This window comes from Apium graveolens, chromosome 2, assembly GCF_009905375.1.
Source record: "Apium graveolens cultivar Ventura chromosome 2, ASM990537v1, whole genome shotgun sequence".
NCBI classification, from domain to species: Eukaryota; Viridiplantae; Streptophyta; class Magnoliopsida; order Apiales; family Apiaceae; genus Apium; species Apium graveolens.
The window spans coordinates 277,315,414-277,338,398 of record NC_133648.1 but is presented as its reverse complement, the minus strand read 5'-3'; the positions used below and the strand labels follow the sequence as shown (position 1 = coordinate 277,338,398).

Below are 22,985 nucleotides of genomic sequence, written 5' to 3'. Positions count from 1 at the left end.
TAAATTCCAAAATGAGATATTGTGATATACAGTACACCCAAATAGAAATTTAAATTGACCTTTTTTTACTCTGGGACAGGGACTTCAACTTAAATCTGAGAATTCAGTCGCAACTGCTTTCGACAAACTAGAGTAGCCGACTCGTATTTTCCCCCCTCCCATTCTGAAAACTCATCGATCATTAAATTCCTTCTTTTTACGATTTGCAGTACAGAGACACACACAAAATCTCTCTCTCTCTCTCTCTCTCTCTGCTCTCGCTTCTATTCTCTCCCCTTCCCCTTTTTAGGCTCTCTCTCTCTCTCTCCAATCCCTGTGAATACGAAGCATTCTTGAAACCTCTCATCTGGATTTGCATTAAAAAGATACACGAAACCCTTGTCTGAGGCAGAGGAGAAGATTGCTTGGTATATGTTTGTAGAAATGTCTCAAAAGAAGTTTGCTGTGTATTTACCCGAAGAGCTTTTTACCAATATTTTCTTGAGACTTGGAGTCAAATCTTTGCTTCGATGCAAGTCCGTTTGCAAGACATGGCTATCCGTGATCTCGAACCCTCTTTTCGTTGAGTCTCAACTCCACCGTGCCCTTATGACTCCCACATTACTCATTATTGATTATCCTGGGGGATATTCTGCAAGCCTTTGGAATAAAAATCTTGTTATTAATCCTTTTCCTCGTCTTGTGCTGCCTCACATTTTCGAGAAATGTGATGTTGTAAGTTGTTCTTATAATGGTATTATCTGTTTATGTGATGATAATGATGCTATCTACCTTTGGAATCCGTCAATCGGGGAGTTCAAGAAACTTCCTCCTGCTGCCAGGCATCGCCCGCGATGCTTGCTTAGATATGATAAGGTAGTGTTTGGTTATGATTCTATCTCCGATCACTACAAGGTCCTCAAGATGGTGTATGAAAATTCAAAGGATTTTATGCGGAAAGTGTATTTGTATTCCACAAATACCGATTCTTGGAGACGATTTGAGGATCCTATTATGAGAAAGTTGAATGGATTCGGACAGACTGATATAGTTGTTAACGGGGTTCTCTATATCAAGAGTGGGAGTGGACTGATCACATTTGATTTGCATAGGGAGGTTTTTGGGCTAGTTCCAGTCCCTGGTTTTTTTGGAAAAGATATGTCAAATGTCCTTGATTTCGAAGGTTCTGTTGGTATTGTTTTTAAATCTGTTGGTGATGCAGAAGGAATTTTTTTATGGACGTTGGATGATGTTTCTGGCCGGATGCGGTGGACTAAAAAGTTCAGGATCAACGCTTATCCGGGCTCGCATTTATGGCTATATTGTTATTTGGGTGCGGGAAATTTTTATGGAAGAATGGTACCTAATCACAGTATCTTCACACACCATATCTCGTATGACTATGAGACGGAAAAGACCAAACTTTATGTTCGAGAAAATGTTTATGCAACTGTAAAATACACACAGACGCTTGTTTCACTCAATGGTTTTGAACTGCTGGGTAATATGCCAACTAAGTCATTAGCAGGGAAGAAACGATCTAGAGGTAAATTAGCAACACTTTTGTATATACTTTTGAATTCAACTTAATTGTTATTCAGCACTTTCTCATTTTCACGGCCTGTTCCATTATGATATATTGGTACGTTTATCATTCTCATATTTATTTTTGTTAGGGTTTGTATCACTCAAGTACAATGGTTAATTGAATAGTTCTGGTCTGGGCTGCTTTTCTAGCCATTCTCTATGCATATTCTTCGTTCTTGCTTCATCTCATTTGTTCTTTGGTTGTGTGGAAGAGTCGCGTCCTTCTTCTACTTGTAATTGCATTGCTGGTACACATTGGCAGAAATTTTCTCAGTTATATGACGACTTAAAGCTTCTTATATAACATAGATATATACCCTTGAGCAATCTAATATCACACACACACACACATATTATATATATCCATATGATCACTTAACTTTCTGGTGACGGAAAAGCTCCTTAAATCCCAAGTGAGATTTTGAATAAACATGTAAAGAAATTTTGTTACAGGACGCTTGAGAGATCTAATTATTTGTTATGCTGTTTTTTTCTTTTTTTATATTTTACATGTAAAGAGAGCAGATAACTATATATTGGGACTTGGAATAGTATTCAGTTTTTTATTTAAATTGCGTGACTGGTAGTCTCTACCCGTGGGGGAAAATGTAACCACTTTTTCTCCTTTGCCCACAAGCACTTGAAGTAAAAGCTATCATCACTCAGCTTCTCTATTGATTAAGTCATTTCTCTACATAATAAAGTGCTAGGAAGCCAAAGGAAATTGCTAACCCCAAAAAATCTAATGAAAAATGAAAATGAGTACCGTCAAAAACATCTCAGCTCAATCAATCTGGCTCATGATTGTATGTATAATTTATAGAAACCTAAGATATATGTGAAATAGCAGTTATGAGATCTGAGCTCTGGTGAATTTTACTACCCATGACCTAATCATCAGCGTATCTGTTGGTGTTTACCAATCTATCATTAGGTGATCTAAATGGCAGCATTTAACAGTTACAGTGATTAGTTCACCTTACATAAAAAAATTGTTTAGCTAGCAACCTAACATTTTCTTTCAATTGAATATTTCCTTAGCCCTAAGATATTTCGAAGTTGTGTATTTCATCTTATGTCCCTATGTTGTAAATTCTATTTACCACATGCCAACAAAGGAAGAAACTCGAGCAGTATAGTCTGAATGTTGATTTGTGCTTACATATTGCCTTGTTTTGTTGTCTATATCCACTATTAAAATATGGTCCGGTATAGTTATATTTGACACAATGAAATCTATGTTTACAGCTTTTTTCCAGCATTAACGGCCAGTATTAGGAGTGCAAGGAAAATTAGAAGAATCCATGACTATATTTTATATCAAGTCTTAATTGTAAATGTGGTTTGGAACGTCCTGTCCAAACCTTAACTAGATTTTCCAATGTATAATAAATGAAAAGCAGCTCTATTTTTTCTTTAATGACACCTTGGAGTTGGTGCTAGTTTTGAAAACATCTCTTTGTAGCATATCAATTTGTAGCTAATTAAGTTTTTCCGTCCATAAAAGAATGAACCTGGGGTTTGAACAGGTTAATAATAATATAATGCTTAATTCAGTTGTTATATATTTGTACATATGTTCTGTAGCCACTTGCCTCTAGTTAGTGTTGTGATTGCATAACTGTAGCTTTAACATTTAAAGATCTTGCTTGATGTTCATGTATCTATCTAACATATTGCAGGAACTTCCATTGACTAGAAGCTAAGCGCAATGCTTCAAGTGAAGAGCAATTAGTAGCAGAGCTGTTGCGATCTTTCTTTGCTTAATGCTTCATATTTGAGAGAAAATCTAATGGCTATAAAGGATTGAAAGTACTAGACCCTTGCAATGGATGGGTTTGTTGTGTATTAACTTGCTTTGTTGGTTGTGGTTAGTTTGATCAGAAGTAAATGGGATTCTTCTCTTAAGTGTTTAGATTTCGTTACGAGTGAGATATTCTGTTTGTTTGATCAGACTCTGGGTGTATTTTAGCAGTTACCTATGCACATTCATGGTTCTTGCTTCATTTCATTGAGCTCTTTGGCACAGTGATATCTTTCGTTTACTTGTGTAGTTATGTTACATGGCTGTATAAACCCTTCAGTGATATCTCTGAAATCAGTTCTCCTCACTAAGTAATCTTTTAGTCACATTTGTTATGGGTTAAATATCAAAGTGATCACTGAATACCATATATCAGTTTTATCATCAAACTTAATGGGATATCATTTGAATCACTAAAGTCATAATAAATATCAAATGGATACCTCAAAATAGGTGCTCGAAAATTAAAAATTATTTTATGGAATTTTATACATGCTTCTTGAATCCTATTACAACCAAATGAAAAGTTATGAATTCCTATTATTTTAGATAATTTAGTGAGATTTTTAAAAATTTATCTACTAATTATTTTTATTTAAATAAAAAAATATAATTATAAAATTAAAAATAAATAGTAGATCAATTTTTAAAAATCTCACTATATTATAAAAATATTAGAATTCATACATTTTCATTTGGTTATAATAAAATTCAAGAAAAATGTATAGAACTCTATAAAAATAAATTTTTAATTCCCGAGCACCTATATTGAGGTATCCGTTCGATATTTATTATGAATTTAGTGATTCAAATGATACCCCGATAAATTTAATGATGAAACTGATATATGACATTCAGTTGAGTGACCACTTTGATATTTAACCTATTTGTTATGGAACTCAAGTGATACTTTAATTTAACCTTTTTTTAGTTGAACACACTCACACACCCTTCTTGTCTTATCTCTAACACATAAATTAAATGTGAAAATTTGTCCGTGACAAGATTCGAACCCTCAACATTTTTTCAAGAGATTGAGGGAGATGCCACCACACCTAGTGGTGCTGGGTGATTCTTTAATTAAACTTGTTACAGGAATCTAAGCATATGTTCTGTACTGTCTACAATTGATGGGGCTGTCCTGCATCAACCATCATCTTTAAAAATCATGTTACAGGCCTCTGAAGTAATCTTTCTATAAAGTACTGATCGCCCGTTTGGTGCTGCTGCATTTTACTAACCTGGACATGGCTGATGATCAACATGTCCTTGGTGATCTGATCTGATCTGAATATAACATATAAGACTTACCGTGAAGTCTAACTTGCTAGATAAGAAGCCACAAAATTGGTGTTTGTTCTTGGAATAAGAAATTAGGCTCTTTCTCCAATTGATTATTTCCCTAGTTTTAAGTACGACAGATGTTAAAGATAAACTGTTTTTAGAGCTAGCAATTCGCTTAGTTTGTTTATTTTCATGTCGTTTATTTTGTGTTTCGTGCACGTTTAGCATTCGTGTACGGAAGAGTATGCACATATTTGTAACCGATCGGTACATTTCATGTATGAAAATAAATAAAAATATTATATTTTTTGATATAATTTTATATATATTAAAAAATATACATATTTACATATAATGGTATATTTTTGAATATTATTTTATAAATGTATACGAATTATATTATATATACATATAATATTACTAAATATATATATATATATATATATTTATATAAATGAATATTTAAATATCTTATATACGATAAAATATTTATTAATAAATTTATTTATTTCATATACTTTCGTGTCGTGTTATGTACCTAAAAATAAACACATATCCGTACCCGTTTACCCGTTTAGATTTTTTATTTTATCCTATCTTGTATTTCGTGTTCGGGTACCAAAAAATTAAACATATATTCATTTGTATCATATCATTCTCGTGTCTTTTTATCATATCTTACACCAAATTGTCGGCTCTAACTGTACAGCAAAACCTTCGTGAGCTAAACTACTGCTTATATATAGTCTCCTTAACTTACCAAAACTTATCCTACAAAACTACGATTAAACTCCTTTCTAATTTTTTTATAATTTTTATTATAAATTTATAATAGTTATATATTTATATAAATATATTAAAATTAATATATAATTGAATTAAAAATATTAAAATTTATTTAAATATCAACAATGCACGGGATTTAATCTAGCTAGATTAAAAAACTAAGAGCATGTCCAAGGTTAATAGTTAAAACTGTTAGATAAAACATGATTAGGTAAAATTTTGTTGAACCTATGGTCTTAGCTATAATTATTAGCTATATTCAAAATCTCATTTTTTTTATTAATTTTAAATATATATATATATATATATATATATATATCACAGAAAAAAATAAAAATAATATAAAAATTATAATATAAAATTAACTACATCCACTTATATCCATTATTTTCTTACAATACACTAACTTTATGTATTAAATAATATACAAATAGAAGGTAAGGTATAGTGAATTATTAGTAAATGTCAAATGATTATAAATTATCATCCTTAATTAAAGTAAAAATATTAAAAAACAATTATTAAGCAAAGTATTTAATAAGAATACTAATTATTTTGATAACTAGTTTAGACCACTACTAGTCTTACTGTTGGGTAATGAATAAAACACATATGGGGTGAATGTGTTTTAAACAATTTTAATGTCTTTTTGAACTGTTAATAATGGTGAACAAAGTAATCTATATTGTATAGATAATGTGTTTTAACAGAATAATTAAAACATGCATATGAACATAATTATCTTTCAAAACTCACTTAATTTTATATTAAAATCAAGCTAGTGTTTGCTACAAATTTATGGGTTCTTAGTATGTTAAGAACTCAACTTCTTTCTTAAGAGTTACAAGAAATTTCATATCTATTTTGTTACATTTAAAACAAAGCATCCGGTGTTTACTTTATAGAACGGTAAATAGTGGTTTTTATACAGCATGCAATAGCATGTACTAAACCCTACTTTTGGATAACCAAATCTTTCTATTTCTGGCTTAGTGTATCTTTGCTAATCTTGCATGACTGTGACTTTACTTTTCCAGTTAATCTTGGTCTTTGATCTTGTACTCTTCAAGCTACTTTTGTAGACTTTTCAAATCAGTGATTGATTTGTTTGTTGATTGATAATCTTGGATATTAAATTGATTTGTATTCTGTACTTGAACTTTTACATCGAGATCTCGAGTTAGTCATGTAGAGAACTCGACATCTCGATAAGTATAATGACTTATCGAGATCTCTAATAACTTTATAGTTGTTTGACTTATCGAAGTCTCTGAGTTCTCTAATAGAGAATTTGGCTTATCGAAATCTCTCATCTTCATGTCTTCACTTTGGTTTATCGATGTTTCTGAGTCCTCTAGTGACTAATTGTATTATCAATATCTCAGAGATCTCTAATGATATTTTGACTTGTCGATATCTCAAAATTCTCTAGTGAAGAAATGACTTGTCGATATCTCCATTCTTCATGTCTTCCTTTTGGCTTGTCGATATCTCTGAGTTCTCTAGTAGCTTTTCTTGACTTCTCGATAAGTCATTCTGGAGTTCTCGAATGACTTCTCTATAACACATAATCTGTGACTTATAGATTTCTTGACTTAAAATATTTTTTCCAAAACACATATATTCAACTCCAAGCTTCTTCACACTTTCTCTGAGGCATGATCTCCATGATCTTCTTCCAGAGTTTATTCTTAAATTTGAAATTGTTTACAGAAAAATACTCCAGTCTAATCTAATTACATTTTTACATACTTAAGTGTTAGAATACAAAATGCAAACATAGATTATCATACAACTTATTTAGGGTTGTCAATTTGACTTAGTCTTGTTATTGTACAGACATGTTTTGCACAACAATCTCCCCCAATTTGTGAGAAAATTGCTTATCACAAATTCATGCATGTTAACAAGACTAACCTCAAGCTACAATGAACATTTAAGCTTTACAAAAAAAATGACAGAAATGCAATACTTATCATTGAGAGGTTATAGAATCTTTAACATGAAATTCATTACATAAAGTCCTCATATCCTGGCTCTTTTCTAATGAGATCCTTAAGAGTTATAATAACTTCCATTTCTTCTAAGATCTCAGTTCCCCTTAAGGCTTCCACAAGCTTCAGCCACTCATCCAATAAATAACCATTTAAATATTCTGCTCTAAATTTGGAGAATCTGCCAACTTTGATGATCAGAAAATGTCCATTCTTGGAGAGTCTGCTCATCCCTTTTTCTTTAAGCTCATTTGATCTCTTCTCCATTCTTGCAAGTTCTTCTGCATATTTCTTGTCTCTTTCTTCCTTTTCAGCCTTTGCCTTTGTAATTTTCTCATCTATTTCCTTCACTCATACACAGTCTACAGCTTTCCAAAACCTTGTGATTGTATCCTTGTCCTTCATCAAACTGATCACTCTTTTGAATTCTATGGTTGAAAGTGTATCCATTAGATTACTGCCAAGTAGAGTGAAAGAACCATCATCATAATAGATTCTGACTTCTGTATATGATACAACTCCGATTCTAACTATTTCTTCAGCTAGCTGTAGAAAATATTCTTCATCTGTGAGGCACCAATTTAGTGACAAAAAGTCAGTTTGATCATAGCAGTTCCATAGTGATATTTCAGTAACTGGCAGTTGCTTTGCTTTTCTCCCAAAAAAATTAAAGTGTGTCTTGATTGGAGGTTTATATGAAGGTAAGTTTGTGATTTTCTTCAAGCTGGTTTTAGAGGTAGTGGTTGGGATTTTGAGAAGTGAATTTGCATTTGGCTTGTATAGAAATTTTGGCTTTAAGGTGAGAGATGGTTGAGTGTTTGAGCTAAGAGATTTGGTAGGTTGAGATTGTTGAAAGAGATATGTCCTAAGTCCAATCATGTATGAGAATTTAGGAATAACTTTTATGTAATCTGTTTTGATTTCATTGATATTAATAAAAGGTTTGTTTTGTTTTTATTGTGGGCTCTATCTATTTAAATAAGATGTACCACAGTTTAGAGTAAAGCTTTTTATGGATTGTGATGAGATCATAATAATGAGACCTAAAAGATGATAACTCTAAACTTAAATAGTTCCTCATCGTAGGATTACTAACTGATAATTAATAATCCACAAAGATCGGTACATACTATGCTTGCTTCATTATGAAGGATGTCTGTTCTCATAGACATTTGTGTGGTGACACTATAGCTAGTATGGAGGTTCTTATTATAGAATAAGTTCACTGAACATGACTCACACAGCTGAACAACAGATGGAGTTCACTCACGTGTCAGCAATTGTTCACATAGTAATAGTTGTACAAGTATCCTTAGACTTGAGGTCATCATAGTCATCTTGTGTACACTGAACTATGTTTTGGTTTAGTTATTAGTCTCAAGGGACAATTATAAGGGCTCTACTGGGTATAGGAATTTGTACACGAAGATAGTGTATGATCAATAAAGGATCTACCCCTTCCAGTGTAAGAAGAGAATGTTCAATGCTGATCCACTTATGTTAGTTCAGGAATCTCTAGCCAGAGTGAATGAAATTAGAAAGGAGTTTCTAATTTACATTAAATAGAACTAAGCATAGTGAATGGGAAAGCAAGTGATTAAACAAGATAGGCTTGACACAAATTCCATGTCTTGTATTTAATCGTGACATTGCAGGGTAGAAGGAATTAATTGTACGGTAATTACTCACTGAATAGGTTCTTGGTATTCTAAGCAGTGAATTCGTATTATCCGGATAGTCGCGATATGCTGAGAAGTATTCCTCACAATGTAGAATAAATATGATTAATTAATTAATCATATTTAATGAATTAGAGAATTTATATAAATAATGATAAAATAGTTTTATTATTATTTATTTCTACTACCGGCTTAATATTGAACCTACAGGGTCACACCATAAAAGAGAATGATTTAATGGTGGAGGAATTAATTAATAATGGCTGATAATTATTTATTTATGAAATAAATAATTAATTGGCAAATTTAATAATTGATTAAATGAGATTTAATTGATTATAAATTAATTAAGAAAAGGTTCTTAATATTATTAATTAAGAATTTAATTTTTGGAAATTAAATCAAGTGAGAGAATTATTTTTAAAGAGTTTAGAAAAAGGATTAATAATTAAAAGGTGTTTTAATTATTAGTGAGAATAATAAAGGGTTAATAATAATAATATTTTATGAGAAAATTTTCAGCTAAAAATTTTGCCTATAAATATATTATTATAAACCTTATTTTTGTCTCAACCAAAAAGATTTACAAAACTCTAATTCTCTCCATCACCTCCTCCTTCGTTACATCGTTTTCTTGGTGGATACCGGTGGAGTGCTTCACACTTGAGGAGCAGCTGCTAAGGATCTCCGTTCATCGTTCTTGGATCACTATTAAAGACCTCCATCTTTCCATTAACGTAAAGCTTCTTAAGGTAAACATACTGAACTACAAATTAAATATTATTTTTCGCATGGATCCTACGGAGGGTTTCGGTTTTTTTAAGATTAAATTTACGTTTTCGCTGCGTTTATGTGCTAAAAACCCTTCAATGGCATCAGAGCTACTTGCGAAAAGTTTTTAATTCATTTATGTGTTTAACTGTTTTCGATATATGAGCATGTACGTGATTCGCCATGATTTGATGTTGATATAATATGCTTATATATGTATGGTTTTGAATATATGATATTCATGTGAGTTGTATAATCATAATATGATTATGTAATCTGTATATATACTGATATATACATGATTTATGTTTGTTCTAATTATGAGAATCATATTAGATACGGATTCTGAATTGGCTGCTGCAGATTTGCTGAAATCTGGGTCTGGTGTCCGATTTACGCAAACGAATACCCTATTCCATAGGTAAACGAGCGTCTGAACAAAACTGATAGCTGAAGCTATCAACGACTCGTCTGTAAGACATTTGACGTCGTTTACTGCTCGTAAACAGTGATTCTTATTTTTCTGATTTGATTCTGATTTTTTTGATTTTTGTCATATTTTTTTTTATGATTAGATCATGGATAATATGATATGTTAAGATCAGATTATGTGTTTTAACATGCTTTTATGTGTTATATAAGCATGGTGGATGGTTATGGCCTTTCGACCTTAGTGTAATGGTTTTGGTTTTGGTTTTAAATACGACTTGCATGTCGTCAATCTTTGTAATCATAAATCTCGAATGTAACTCGAGTTATTCTTGTAAGTTCATTAGATTAGTTTTACTTTCAATCATGTAATATAATTGAAGACTCAAGAAGGCTATCCAATGGAGGTGATACAAAGAAGAGGACGAGGCATACAAGAAGTCTAAACAAAGAAGAAGACTTATGTAATAAGTAGTTGTATTTATTTCCATAACCATATTAGATTGACCTTGATCTTTATCATGAGATTGATAAAGATCACATAGGATGGGGCCATAACCAAACATATTTACTTTATTGCACTTTACATTTACTTGTTTATTTAATTTTATATATGAGATATATGCCTATGTTTACCATGCGATGATAGATTTAGGTGAACTTAAATCAATATAAGGCGTGCTCTAGAAAATCTAGAATAGGAATCATTTCTTGCCTTAACGATAAATATTATGAATACGATCATGAGATTCTTGTGATTATCAAACACGTAATTGAATATGAATTTTCAATATTGAGAGAAAGGATGATTCTGTCAACAACAGATTTCTATCTGTAAGAAAGGGTTATTAAGTGACGCCTCTTGACAATGCTCCACCCGATCTGGGAATCATCTGATTATCGATTATTGATTTGAAATATTTAATTTAAAATGAAGAATCTCTTTATAATATGATTATGATTGTAACGTAATATAATCCCTCTAAAATTAAATAATATCAAGTAGTAAATGGCCAATGACACAACGGGCTTGTGTCGGTCATAGCCTTCCAACATGGTAGAAAGTGGTTCTTATTTTTAAATCATTGTCGTTTCGTGCTACAGCCGAGGGCTTTGATTTCGAAATAAGAAATACTTTTCTATTACATAGAAATGTGTACATTGAATTAGAATCTAAAGGTCGGTACATGCTACAGCCGTGGGCCGTTGGAGACTGATTCAATTGTACGAAATGTTGGGTTAGACTTGACTTAGAATATTGAGTTTGTCGTGCCACGGCCGTGACTCAATTATTCAAGAGGCTAAACTTATATTAGGGAACAACATAAGATGTAATTGACAAGAGTTGTCTGCCTATTGAACATCACATGACGTTTCGTGCCACAACCGAGGTTGTGTGATGGAATGTAGGATCTCTATTCCCACTAGCATTATGAATGCTTAATTTTCACTTAGGGGGTTGAAAAAAATTAGATAAACTAGTGGGAGACACTTATGAATAAAGACTCGATTCATATAGTGTTTTAAAATGAAATTGAATATTTGCTAAGTGTTGTTATGTGTTTATCATTTACAGATTTACTATATTCATCATGTCTTCTGCACTATCACTCCGGAGCATACTAGATGCTCACAAGTTGACTGGTCCTAATTTAGCTGTTTGTTTTCACTGTAACAAGTTGGGGCACTGGAAGAGGAACTGCAAGGTTTACCTTACAGAATTGAAGAAGAAGGGTAGTGAGACTACCGCTTCTGATTCAGGCATGTTCATGATCGAAGTTAATATGTCACTTGGTCAAATTTCTACTTGGGTATTAGATACCGCCTGTGGTTCTCATATTTACAATTCGTTGCAAGGACTAAAGGGAAGTAGGACTCTTGAAAAAGATGAGGTGATTCTACGTATGGGCAATGGAGCAAGGGTTGCGGCCATATCTGTAGGATCATTTAGTTTACATATGCCTACGGGCAAGACTATTATTTTGAATAATTGTGTTAGATATATTTGATAATGTCATGGCTAATATGATATATGTTTAGTTTTCAGATCTTACTTAAACAGGATAAATCAGTACTTACTGGAAGTCAGGACTTAAGGATATCAGTACTTATATTATCAGGAGATAATCATCAGAAGATGGATATCAGAACTTAAGTATTGAAGGACGTTCAGATAAGGAAATCAGCTGATTTACAGGAAGAGAAGATCGAGACAAACATAAGAAGAGATACGCATGAAGAAGGAATTCTATGAAGAATAGAATACTTGGAAGAAAAGATATCTGATTGATATATTTTAGGAAGCAGAATTATATTCCATATCAATTAGCGATTATCTTGTAACTGTGTAGTATATAAACATAAACATAGGGTTTACACTATAAGTGTTATCACAATCGAGAAGATTATTCTTTGTAACCCTAGCAGCTCTCGTGATATTTATTCATCACTGAGAGAGAACAGTTCCATACTCAGAGTTTATTGATTCAATAAAGTTTGTTTTCTGTTACTTGAGTTATTAAAGTTCGATTTGATTGTACTATACACTGTATTCACCCCCTCTACAGTGTGTGTGTGACCTAACAAGTGGTATCAGAGCCTATCTGTTAACGCACAAACAGTTTAAGATCCAAACACAATTATGTCTGAAATAGAAACTCCAACTAAGCCCACCAAAACTGAAGAACCTCCAAAGACACAAATTTAAAGCCGATATGAGACTATCAGAGTTCCCATATTGAGACCATCTGAATATCCCATATGGAAGGTGAGGATGACCATGTTCCTGGAAGCGACAGATCCAGAATATCTTGATAGAATCAAGGAACGGCCTCACAAACCAACCAAGCTCGCGGTTGCAGTTGCAGGTGAAGCAGTAAAGACTGTACCAAAGGAGAAGAGTGATTACACTGCTGAAGATATTGCATCAATTGCTAAGGATGCTAAGGTACGACACTTACTGCATAGTGCCATTGATAATGTAATGTCAAACAGGGTAATAAACTGCAAGACTGCAAAGGAGATATGGGATGCCCTGGAAACAAGGTGTCAGGGAACTGATACGATTAAGAAGAACATGAAGAAAATATTCACTCAAGAGTATGAACACTTTGACTCAAAGGCTAATGAGTCATTGACTGATTTATATGATAGATTTGTCAAACTCTTGAATGATCTGTCACTGGTTGATAAGGAGTATGATCTTGAAGATTCAACCTTAAATTCCTGTTAGCTCTTCCTGAATGCGGGGATTTGAAGGCAACAACAATAAGAGACAACTACAATCTTGATGAAACAACTCTTGATGAAATTTATGGAATGCTCAATACTCAAGAACTTGAGATGGAACAAAGAAGTAAGAGGAAAGGAGGAAAGTCAAGGACAGTTGCTCTTAAGGCTGAAGAAGAATCCCCCAAGGCAGCTACCTCAAGGAAAGACAAGGGTAAAGCTCTTTTCACAAAGTCTGATACTGAGTCATCAAGTTCTGAAAGTGATGATGACTCAGAATCTGAAAGCTTGCCTGAGACAGATGCTGATGAGGAGATGATGAAGCTGTGTGCTCTTATGGTGAAAGGGATCACAAAGATTGCATACAGGAAATTCAGGAAGGGAAATAAGTTTTCCAGGAAAGGCACAAGTTCTGATAAGAAGAATTTCAGAAAATCTGAGAGCAGAGGAAGAAAGTCTGACATAGGAGATTATACAAATGTCAAATGCTACAACTGTGGTGAGAAAGGCCACATATCTCCTGATTGCAAAAAAGTGAAGAGTGACAAAGGCAAGGCTCTTTTCACAAAGAAGAAAAGCTGGACAGACACCTCAGATTCTGAAAGTGAGGAGAATTATGCCTTGATGGCAAATGCTGATAAAGCAAGTGCTGAAAGCAGTTCTGAAGCTGCTGAATCAAAGGTACCTCAAACTACTTATGCTTTTCATACTGATGATATTATTGAGTTGAGAAAATATCTTAAAACCATGTTTATAAGTTATAGAGATCAAACGTTTTTACATGTGAAAGATTAACTTTTGAAAACCTGGCTTTTAAGAAAAGAAATAATTTCTTAGAAAAGGAGTTAATTATTTTCCATCAAACTCAGAAAGATAGAGATAATGCTTTTTATGTTAGGGATGAAGTGCTAAAAATGAATGAATCTCTAAAAGATGAGTTAGAAAAGGAAAGAGAGGTTATCAGGACTTGGACTAACTCCGGCAGAACAACTCAGAATCTGTTAAGTAGTGAAAACTGGAAAGAGGGCTTAGGTTATGGAGAGGATAAGAATGATAAAGGAACTGTAGATGTTAAGCCTATAGCTGTTAAACAAAAATCTAAGCTAAAGCCTGTTAAGTTTGTAACTGTAAAGTCTGATAATGAGAAATCAGAAGTTAAAAAGGAATTAACTTCTGACAAACTAAAACAGGAAAAGACAACTGAAGTAAACGTAGGCTTAATGACTAAGAAATAGCTTAAGCATAAGCTGGAAGATGTTAAGAATGCAAACAAGGTAAAGTCACCTAGGAAAAATAGGATTGGAAAGGAAGGTGTGAATAAAAGCAACGATTATAAGCCTGTTCCTGATGCTCCTAGGAAAATGTGTCATAACTGTGGAAGTTCTAACCATCTGGCTTCTTTTTGCAGGAAAAATAAGAATATAAACTCCTTACCTTCAAAGTCAAGAGTTAAGAGTCAGTCTGTTAGATATAAGCCACAAAATCCTTGTTTTCATTGTGGTAGTTTATGGCATTCCATTTATACTTGTAAGGAATATCATAGTTTGTACTATGATTATTATCAAATAAAACCTTCAAAGAAAGTTTCCATTGTTCCTTTTAGTGTAAGTTCTGATTCAAAGTCTGATAGTGTAAATTCTGATAAGAAAAATGTTAACATAAACTCTGATGCTAAATCCGCTGCAAATGTTAACAAACTTAATAAGGCCAAAGGATCCAAGAAAGTCTGGGTCCTTAAAACTAATCATTAGTGGTCTTTGTGATTGCAGGGCAACAGGAAAAACATCCTAGTTCTGGACAGTGGATGTTCAGGACATATGACTGGAAATAAAGCCCTGCTATCAGACTTTGTGGAGAAAGTTGGCCCAAGTGTTTCTTATGGAGATGGCAACATTGGAAAAACATTAGGATATGGTAATATCAATCTTGGGAATGTCATCATTAAAGAAGTAGCTCTGGTCTCAGGACTTAAACACAATCTGCTGAGTGTTAGTCAAATCTGTGACAGAGGTAACACTGTGAAGAACACTGTGAAGTTATAAGTAAATCTACAAGCAAAGTTGTTCTGAAAGGATACAGGCGTGATAACATTTATGAAGCCAAGCTTTTAACAAGTACTGATGGTTCTGCAATCTGTCTGATGAGTAGAGCATCAATTGAAGAAAGCTGGAATTGGCACAAGAAACTCTCTCATTTAAATTTCAACAATATAAATGAGTTGGTCAAGAAAGATCTTGTGAGAGGACTGCCAAAGTCAGTATTTGCTACTGATGACCTTTGTGATTCTTGTCAGAAGGCTAAACAAAGGAAATCTTCATTCAAGAGCAAGACTGAATCATCAATTCTTGAGCCTTATCACCTACTACATGTTGATCTATTTGGTCCAGTAAATGTCATGTCTATTGCAAAGAAGAAATATGCTATGGTCATAGTGGATGAGTTCACCAGATACACATGGGTGTATTTCTTGCACACTAAAAGTGAAACTACATCTATCTTGATTGATTATGTCAGGCAACTGGATAAATTGGTCAAAGATTCTGTGAAAATAATAAGGAGTGATAATGGTACCGAGTTCAATAATTTGATTATGGAAGAGTTCTGCAAAAACCATAGAATCAAGCAGGAATTTTCTGCTCCTGGAACTCCACAACAAAATGGAGTTGTTGAAAGGAAGAATAGAACTCTCATTGAAGCTACACGTACAATGCTTGATGAAGCAAAGCTTCCAACCTATTTCTGGGCTGAAGCTGTGCAGACTGCTTGTTTTACTCAAAATGCAACACTCATTAACAAGCAAGGAAAGACACTGTATGAGATGGTGAAGAAAAAGAAGCCAAATCTGAAGTATTTTCATGTATTTAGATGCAAGTGTTTTGTTCTTAAGACTCATCGTGAACAGCTATCCAAGTTTGATCTAAAAGCTGATGAAGGGATCTTTGTTGGATATCCACTTTCCACAAAAGCCTTCAGAGTCTATAACTTGAGAACAAGAGTGGTCATGGAATCTATCAATGTCTCTTTTGATGATAAGAAGATTACTGGACTTGAAGATTTTATTGATCATGATCAGCTGAGATTTGAAAATGAAGACTCAAATTCTGCACTGAAAAACCTGACAATCTAAGTCCTGATACTGCAAACTCTGATGGATTAAACTCTGATGTTATGGAAACTGTGGTGACTACGCCAAAGGAAGATGCACCTATTCAGGGGAAGCATACTCAAGATATTACCACATCTCAAGAAGCATCAGAACATACATCTGGCTCTTCAAGTTCTGATTCGTCAAGTTCTGATAAGTTAAGTTCTGAAAATTCCGAAAATCTAAATTCTGAAGAATCCAACTCAGAGAGCATAGTTTCAGGGGGAGCATCATAAAATGAGAATGAAGATAACATGGATCATGGGGGAGCATCCAGTTCTAGAAAAAACCTTCCATCTGCAAGGAAGTGGACTAAATCACATACACCTGATTTGATAATTGGAAATCCCGATGTAGGTGTCAGAACTAGAAAAGCTACTTCAAGTGAATGTCTTTATAATTCTTTTCTTTCTCAGACTGAGCCAAAGAAAGTGGAAGAAGCTCTTCAAGATGCTGATTGTGTGCAAGCAATGCAGGAAGAGTTAAATGAATTTGAAAGAAACAAAGTCTGGACCCTAGTGCCAAGACCAAAGAACAGATCTGTTGTTGGTACAAAGTGGGTATTCAGAAACAAAACTGATAGTGATGGCATAATTATAAGGAATAAGGCAAGGCTGGTTACAAAAGGATATTCTCAACATGAGGGAATTGATTATGATGAAACACTTGCACCAGTTGCTAGATTGGAAGCCATAAGGATATTTTTGGCTTATGCTGCTCACAAAAAGTTTACTGTCTTTCAAATGGATGTGAAAAGTGCTTTTCTCAATGGAGAATTGGAGGAAGAAGTATATGTTGAACAACCTCCAGGCTTTGTAGATTCCAAATATCCAGATTATGTCTACAGGTTTGATAAAACACTTTATGGACTTAAGCAAGCTCCAAGAGCATGGTATGAGACTCTAGCTCAGTTTCTTCTGGAAAGTGGATTTAACAGAAGAACTATAGATAAAACACTGTTCTACCTCAACCATGGAAAGGACTTACTTCCGGTCTAAATATATATTGATGATATCATTTTTGGTTCTACAAATGACAGACTTTGCAAGAAGTTTGCCAAACTGATGCAGTCAAGGTATCAGATGAGTATGATGGGGGAACTTAGCTATTTTCTGGGCCTTCAAGTCAAGCAGAATGAAGAAGGCACTTTTATTTGTCAAACTAAGTACACCAGAAACTTGCTGAAGAAATTTGGAATGCAAGATTGTTCAAGTGCATCCACTCTCATGGCCATTGCAACAAAACTGGACAAGGATACTGGTAAATCAGTAGATATTACTGATTACAGAGGTATGATTGGCTCTCTACTCTATCTAACTGCTAGTAGACCTGATATCATATATGCAACCTCTCTTTGTACAAGATTTCAAGCAGATCCAAGAGAACCTCACTTAACAGCTGTGAAAAGAATTTTTAAGTATCTTAAGGGAACAGCTGATCTGGGATTGTGGTATCCCAGAGAATCAGATTTTAAACTAATAGGTTACTCAGATGCAGATTTTGCAGGTTGCAAAATTGACAGGAAAAGCACAAGTGGAAGCTGCCAATTTCTTGGAGGCAGATTGGTTTCTTGGTTCAGCAAGAAACAAAAGTCAATTTCCACATCAACTACAGAAGCAGAGTACATTGTTGCAGGAAGCTGTTGTGCACAGATTCTTTGGATGAAGAATCAGTTACTGGATTATGGGTTAACATATTTTAAAATCCCTATTTACTGTGATAATCAAAGTGCTATTGCTATGACAGGTAATCCAGTTCAACACTCAATGACAAAGCACATCAACATCAGGTACCACTTCATAAGGGAACATGTGGATGAAGGTACAGTGGAATTGCACTTTGTTCCAACAGATCAACAAATAACAAATATCTTCACAAAACCACTGTGTGAAGCTACTTTTACAAGATTAGTAAATGAACTTGGAATGGTTTCAGGTTCTTTCTCTAAATCTGCTTAGTTTTGTTCTGATGCATCAGACTTTATGATCAGTATTTACAGAAATTACTCTCTTTGTGTATTTTGTGCTTAATTGAAAATTGCTTAAGTACTGACTGGTGTCTGATGTGACTTTCTAAACTCTGATAGTGCTATGTCTATTTATGTAACTATTCTATCCTATGAGGATACCTGTCTAGATGCTGACCTAGTAATCTTCAATATACTAGAGATCCCATGTTAGAAGTAATTATTTATGTGGAAATCCATTGACACAAGCAAATTCTGATATTGAGCTTAGTTAAGTTTACTCTGTCTATCTTATTACTAAGTCAAAAACTAGAATAATGCTTCTCATCTGTTAAGTTCTGGTGTTAGTAAATCTGCTGAATGTACTAAGTGCTGATAACCCTCACTTATCAAAAGAAAAAGGAAAAAGAAAACGAAATAAAATCAGGTACTCCTTTGAGGTCTAGAGTAAAAATATGGAAGGGACGACCCAAGTGCATTGCTGGTATTAAGTAATATGCATCAGAAAAGCAAAATATTTTCTTGGTGAATTTTCACACTCTATGATTACTGGAGAAATACTCTGATAATAGCATAAATTCTGATAAGCAGTCGTGACTCACTTACACTGAGAAACCACTGTAAAATAGAATTTAAAAAGATGCACAAAATTAGCACAAAACAGTTGAGGTGGACTCAAGCATGAACTCATTCAATAGTCGGCTTCAGAATAATGACAGATTTTTAGTAAAGTTTTAGTTATGCCTTATTTCTAAGATGTACTGAAGTGAATCAGACTTTACTCTTTGTCTGATATTTAGCTTAATGCACACACTAAACACTCCATATGAATGATGAAAATTACTGTGGTGATCTATGTTATTTTAGATGAACAGTTTATGTGTCACATTGCATAAATTCTGAGGACAAGTTCTGATGAACGTTCTGATGATTAAGTTCTGAAGAATCTAAATCAGAATTTGTGTGAAGAATTACAAAGATAGGCATTCATTTTTCGAGTTAAGAAATCATGTTCTGATATCTGTTAAGTTCTGATATAAGTCTAAGTTCTGATATTAAATTATGATCCTTTACTTGACTTATCTGTGGATAATATCTAAAAATAGTCTCATTTTAAATTAGAATATGTTCAGGCAGAATATTAACAATCACTATAATTAGGGATAGTGGTCCACGTACATGCACAGTAATTCTTACTTGTTACTTGTGTGCATTAAACCCTGTCTTACACTTCCAATGACTGTTTTTCGTCTTCCAAGTTTAGGGAGACAGGGTAGAATTAATTTTACCTGTCAGCATTAAATTCCTTGCGTCTTCTGGCATGCTCTTGCCTATATAAACGAACACTTCACATCAGCCTATACATCAATTCTTTCCTCAAACACTTACTCTCTTTTCCCTCATATACACAACATCATGGTTAACTACAATATGTTTTTAAACTATGAGACCTTCAACATGGAGTTAAGCTGTGAAGCCTGGCAGCAGGAATGGCACGTCACTGCCATTCCTGATGAGATTTGGGACTCTGTTCCCCAGGAGGTTCTCACCCATCTCCTGTTCTTTTACATGGACTACCATCGCCATCTGGAGCGATTGGAGAAGGAAAGGCTGGAAGCTCTCCGCCAGCAAGAGCGAATCATCAGACTCGCCATTCTGTTTGTCGAGAGTAGGAAGAAGAAATAACTTATTTTATTCTTCCTGTTTTTCTTCATCGTCAGCCTTGCCCTGCTTCTTGAGCTAGGACTAAGGCTGTTGATGTTAGTTTTAGAAGCTTAGGACAATCTTGTAAAGTTCTGATGTAATTTAAATTTCATGAATGTATTCTCTTAATATATTAATGGGATTTCTCCTTTTTGCAAGTTTTTGTCTCTGAGATGTTTGTATTTTAAATACACTGATAAATCCTGATAAATCCATATTCTGATGACCATTTTCATTTTAATTTAAATTAAGTTCTGATCTTACAATATCAGTACTTATTTACTTGATTTAATTTTGGTCATTTTCATCCTTAAATTTCTTCTCAGAACATTGGTTTTGCAGTGAAAAATAATTGAATAAGTGGGAACAGTTTCAATTTTGAATTAAAACTGATTTACCTCGATTAATGTAATTACTGGGTAAGTGGAACGGTTTTTCCTTGAAAAACTACAAGTGGGTAAGTAATGATTACTGTTTTCCCGTGCCCATTAACAATTCATTATTACTGCATGTCTGACAGGTGTCCAACGGTTATATTCCAAAACTCAAAGGCATTGTGATAAAAGAAAGGACAAATCCTGAAGCAATCATGGCTAAATCACAACTGCAGATAGATCCAAGGTCCAAGGGCAAAGAGAAAGTTGGTGAACCTATGAAGGTTTATGTGCCTCCTGTGAATGAAGAAATTACAGATGAAGATGATGATCTTGCTCTGACTCCAAGAAAAGTTTTTAAGACAACCTCTGACATGGCTCAAGTTGTTCAGAGTCAAGAGATAATTAGTTCTGATATTTCGAAGAAGCAAGTAACCCCTGACATAGCTCAAGTTAACTTGATATCAGAAGATAAATCAAAGGAAACCTCTGAAATTGCTCATGTTAAACCTTCAAAGAAACTCATACCAGGATTCACTAAAGCCAAACAGACTCAACCTTTGAAGACTAATGCAAGTGGTTTTGAAGCAAGAGTGGTTACTAGAAAGGAAGCAAGAGTTAAACTGGATTGGGAAGTGCTGATGAAAGAAGAATACAGAACACTACCAATGATCCAACTTTTTAAGTGAACCAGGTATTGGAGCAACTCCTGAGAGATTGAATCGACTGGAATCTGTACAAATGGTTTACCATACCTACTTGAAAGAACACATCTTATTGTACTTCATGACAGATGGTAGGGTTTATCATATAAGGGAATATGCCATTCCACTGAAGTATTTTGAAGAACTGGAGCATGTATTATTCTTACTTCAAGTGAATGACAGAATAACAGAAAGTGCTGCAAACTATTTGAAGAATCAGATTCTGAGACAGAAAAGGCTTTATTCTGTTAAGTCCGACAGCACATATCTTCCAAAGTACAGAGATCACAAGGGTGATATAGTTGAAATGAAACCCAACACTGCCAAGATTATAACTACCTTTCTGGGTTACAGGGCTGTGGAATTCAATCTTGAGTCTGATAAGGCATATTTGATCAGACTGGATCAGGATATAAGAAACGCTAGAATTAATGATCTCAGGGCTGCAATCTTTCAGATTGGTGAAGATATTACAGAACTTCAAGATGCTAAAAGGAGGATGATTGATGAACTCAGATATGCTGAGAGATGTTTGTTGAAGAACTATCTCAGAACAACTCCTGACATCAGAGAGATCAGAAGATGAAGCCAAGTCAAAATCTACAACTGCTTAAATTCTGATATGAATACAGACTGAAGTTGTTATCAGAAGTTAAAGATTGGTAAAACTTTAAGGACTGTAAGTTATAGTTATCTAGTAAAATTCTCATGCATTTGTACTGAATGTTTTTGACATCATCAAATATCTATTAAACTTGTATATTATGCTAATTTACAAGTTGGGGGAGATTGTTAGATATATTTGATAATGTCATGGCTAATATGATTTATGTTTAGTTTTCAGATCTTACTTAAACAGGATAAATCAGTACTTACTGGAAGTCAAGACTTAAGGATATCAGTACTTATATTATCAGGAGATAATCATCAGAAGATGGATATCAGAACTTAAGTATTGAAGGACGTTCAGATAAGGAAATCAGCTGATTTACAGGAAGAGAAGATCGAGACAAACATAAGAAGAGATATGCATGAAGAAGGAATTCTATGAAGAATAGAATACTTGGAAGAAAAGATATCTGATTGATATATTTGAGGAAGCAGAATTATATTCCATATCAATTAGCGATTATCTTGTAACTGTGTAGTATATAAACACAGACATAGGGTTTACACTATAAGTGTTATCACAATCGAGAAGATTATTCTTTGTAACCCTAGCAGCTCTCGTGATATTTGTTCATCACTGAGAGAGAACAATTCCATACTGTAACAGAGTTTATTGATTCAATAAAGTTTGTTTTCTGTTACTTGAGTTATTAAAGTTCGATTTAATTGTACTATACACTGTATTCACCCCCTCTACAGTGTGTGTGACCTAACAAATTGTTATTACGTTCCCTCTATTGTGAGGAATATTGTTTCTATTCCTATGTTGGATGTGGATGGTTTTTCATTTATTATTAAGAATAATGAATGTTCTATCCTTAGAGATAATGTTCTTTTTGGACGTGGCATTTTAAATAATGGTCTGTATGTATGTGACGTAGA

The 22,985-nt window shown here is 33.8% G+C and overlaps 1 protein-coding gene across 1 annotated transcript; it reads left to right on the top strand.

Moving 5' to 3' along the window:
• The first annotated feature begins 82 nt into the window (after nt 1-82).
• Nucleotides 83-3,696, top strand: LOC141708516 (F-box protein CPR1-like). Its single transcript, XM_074512179.1, has 2 exons — nt 83-1,525; nt 3,249-3,696. Exons 1-2 carry the CDS (start codon nt 412-414, stop codon nt 3,263-3,265), a joined length of 1,131 nt encoding a protein of 376 aa, XP_074368280.1. The 5' UTR covers nt 83-411; the 3' UTR covers nt 3,266-3,696.
• Nucleotides 3,697-22,985: the final 19,289 nt, after the last annotated feature.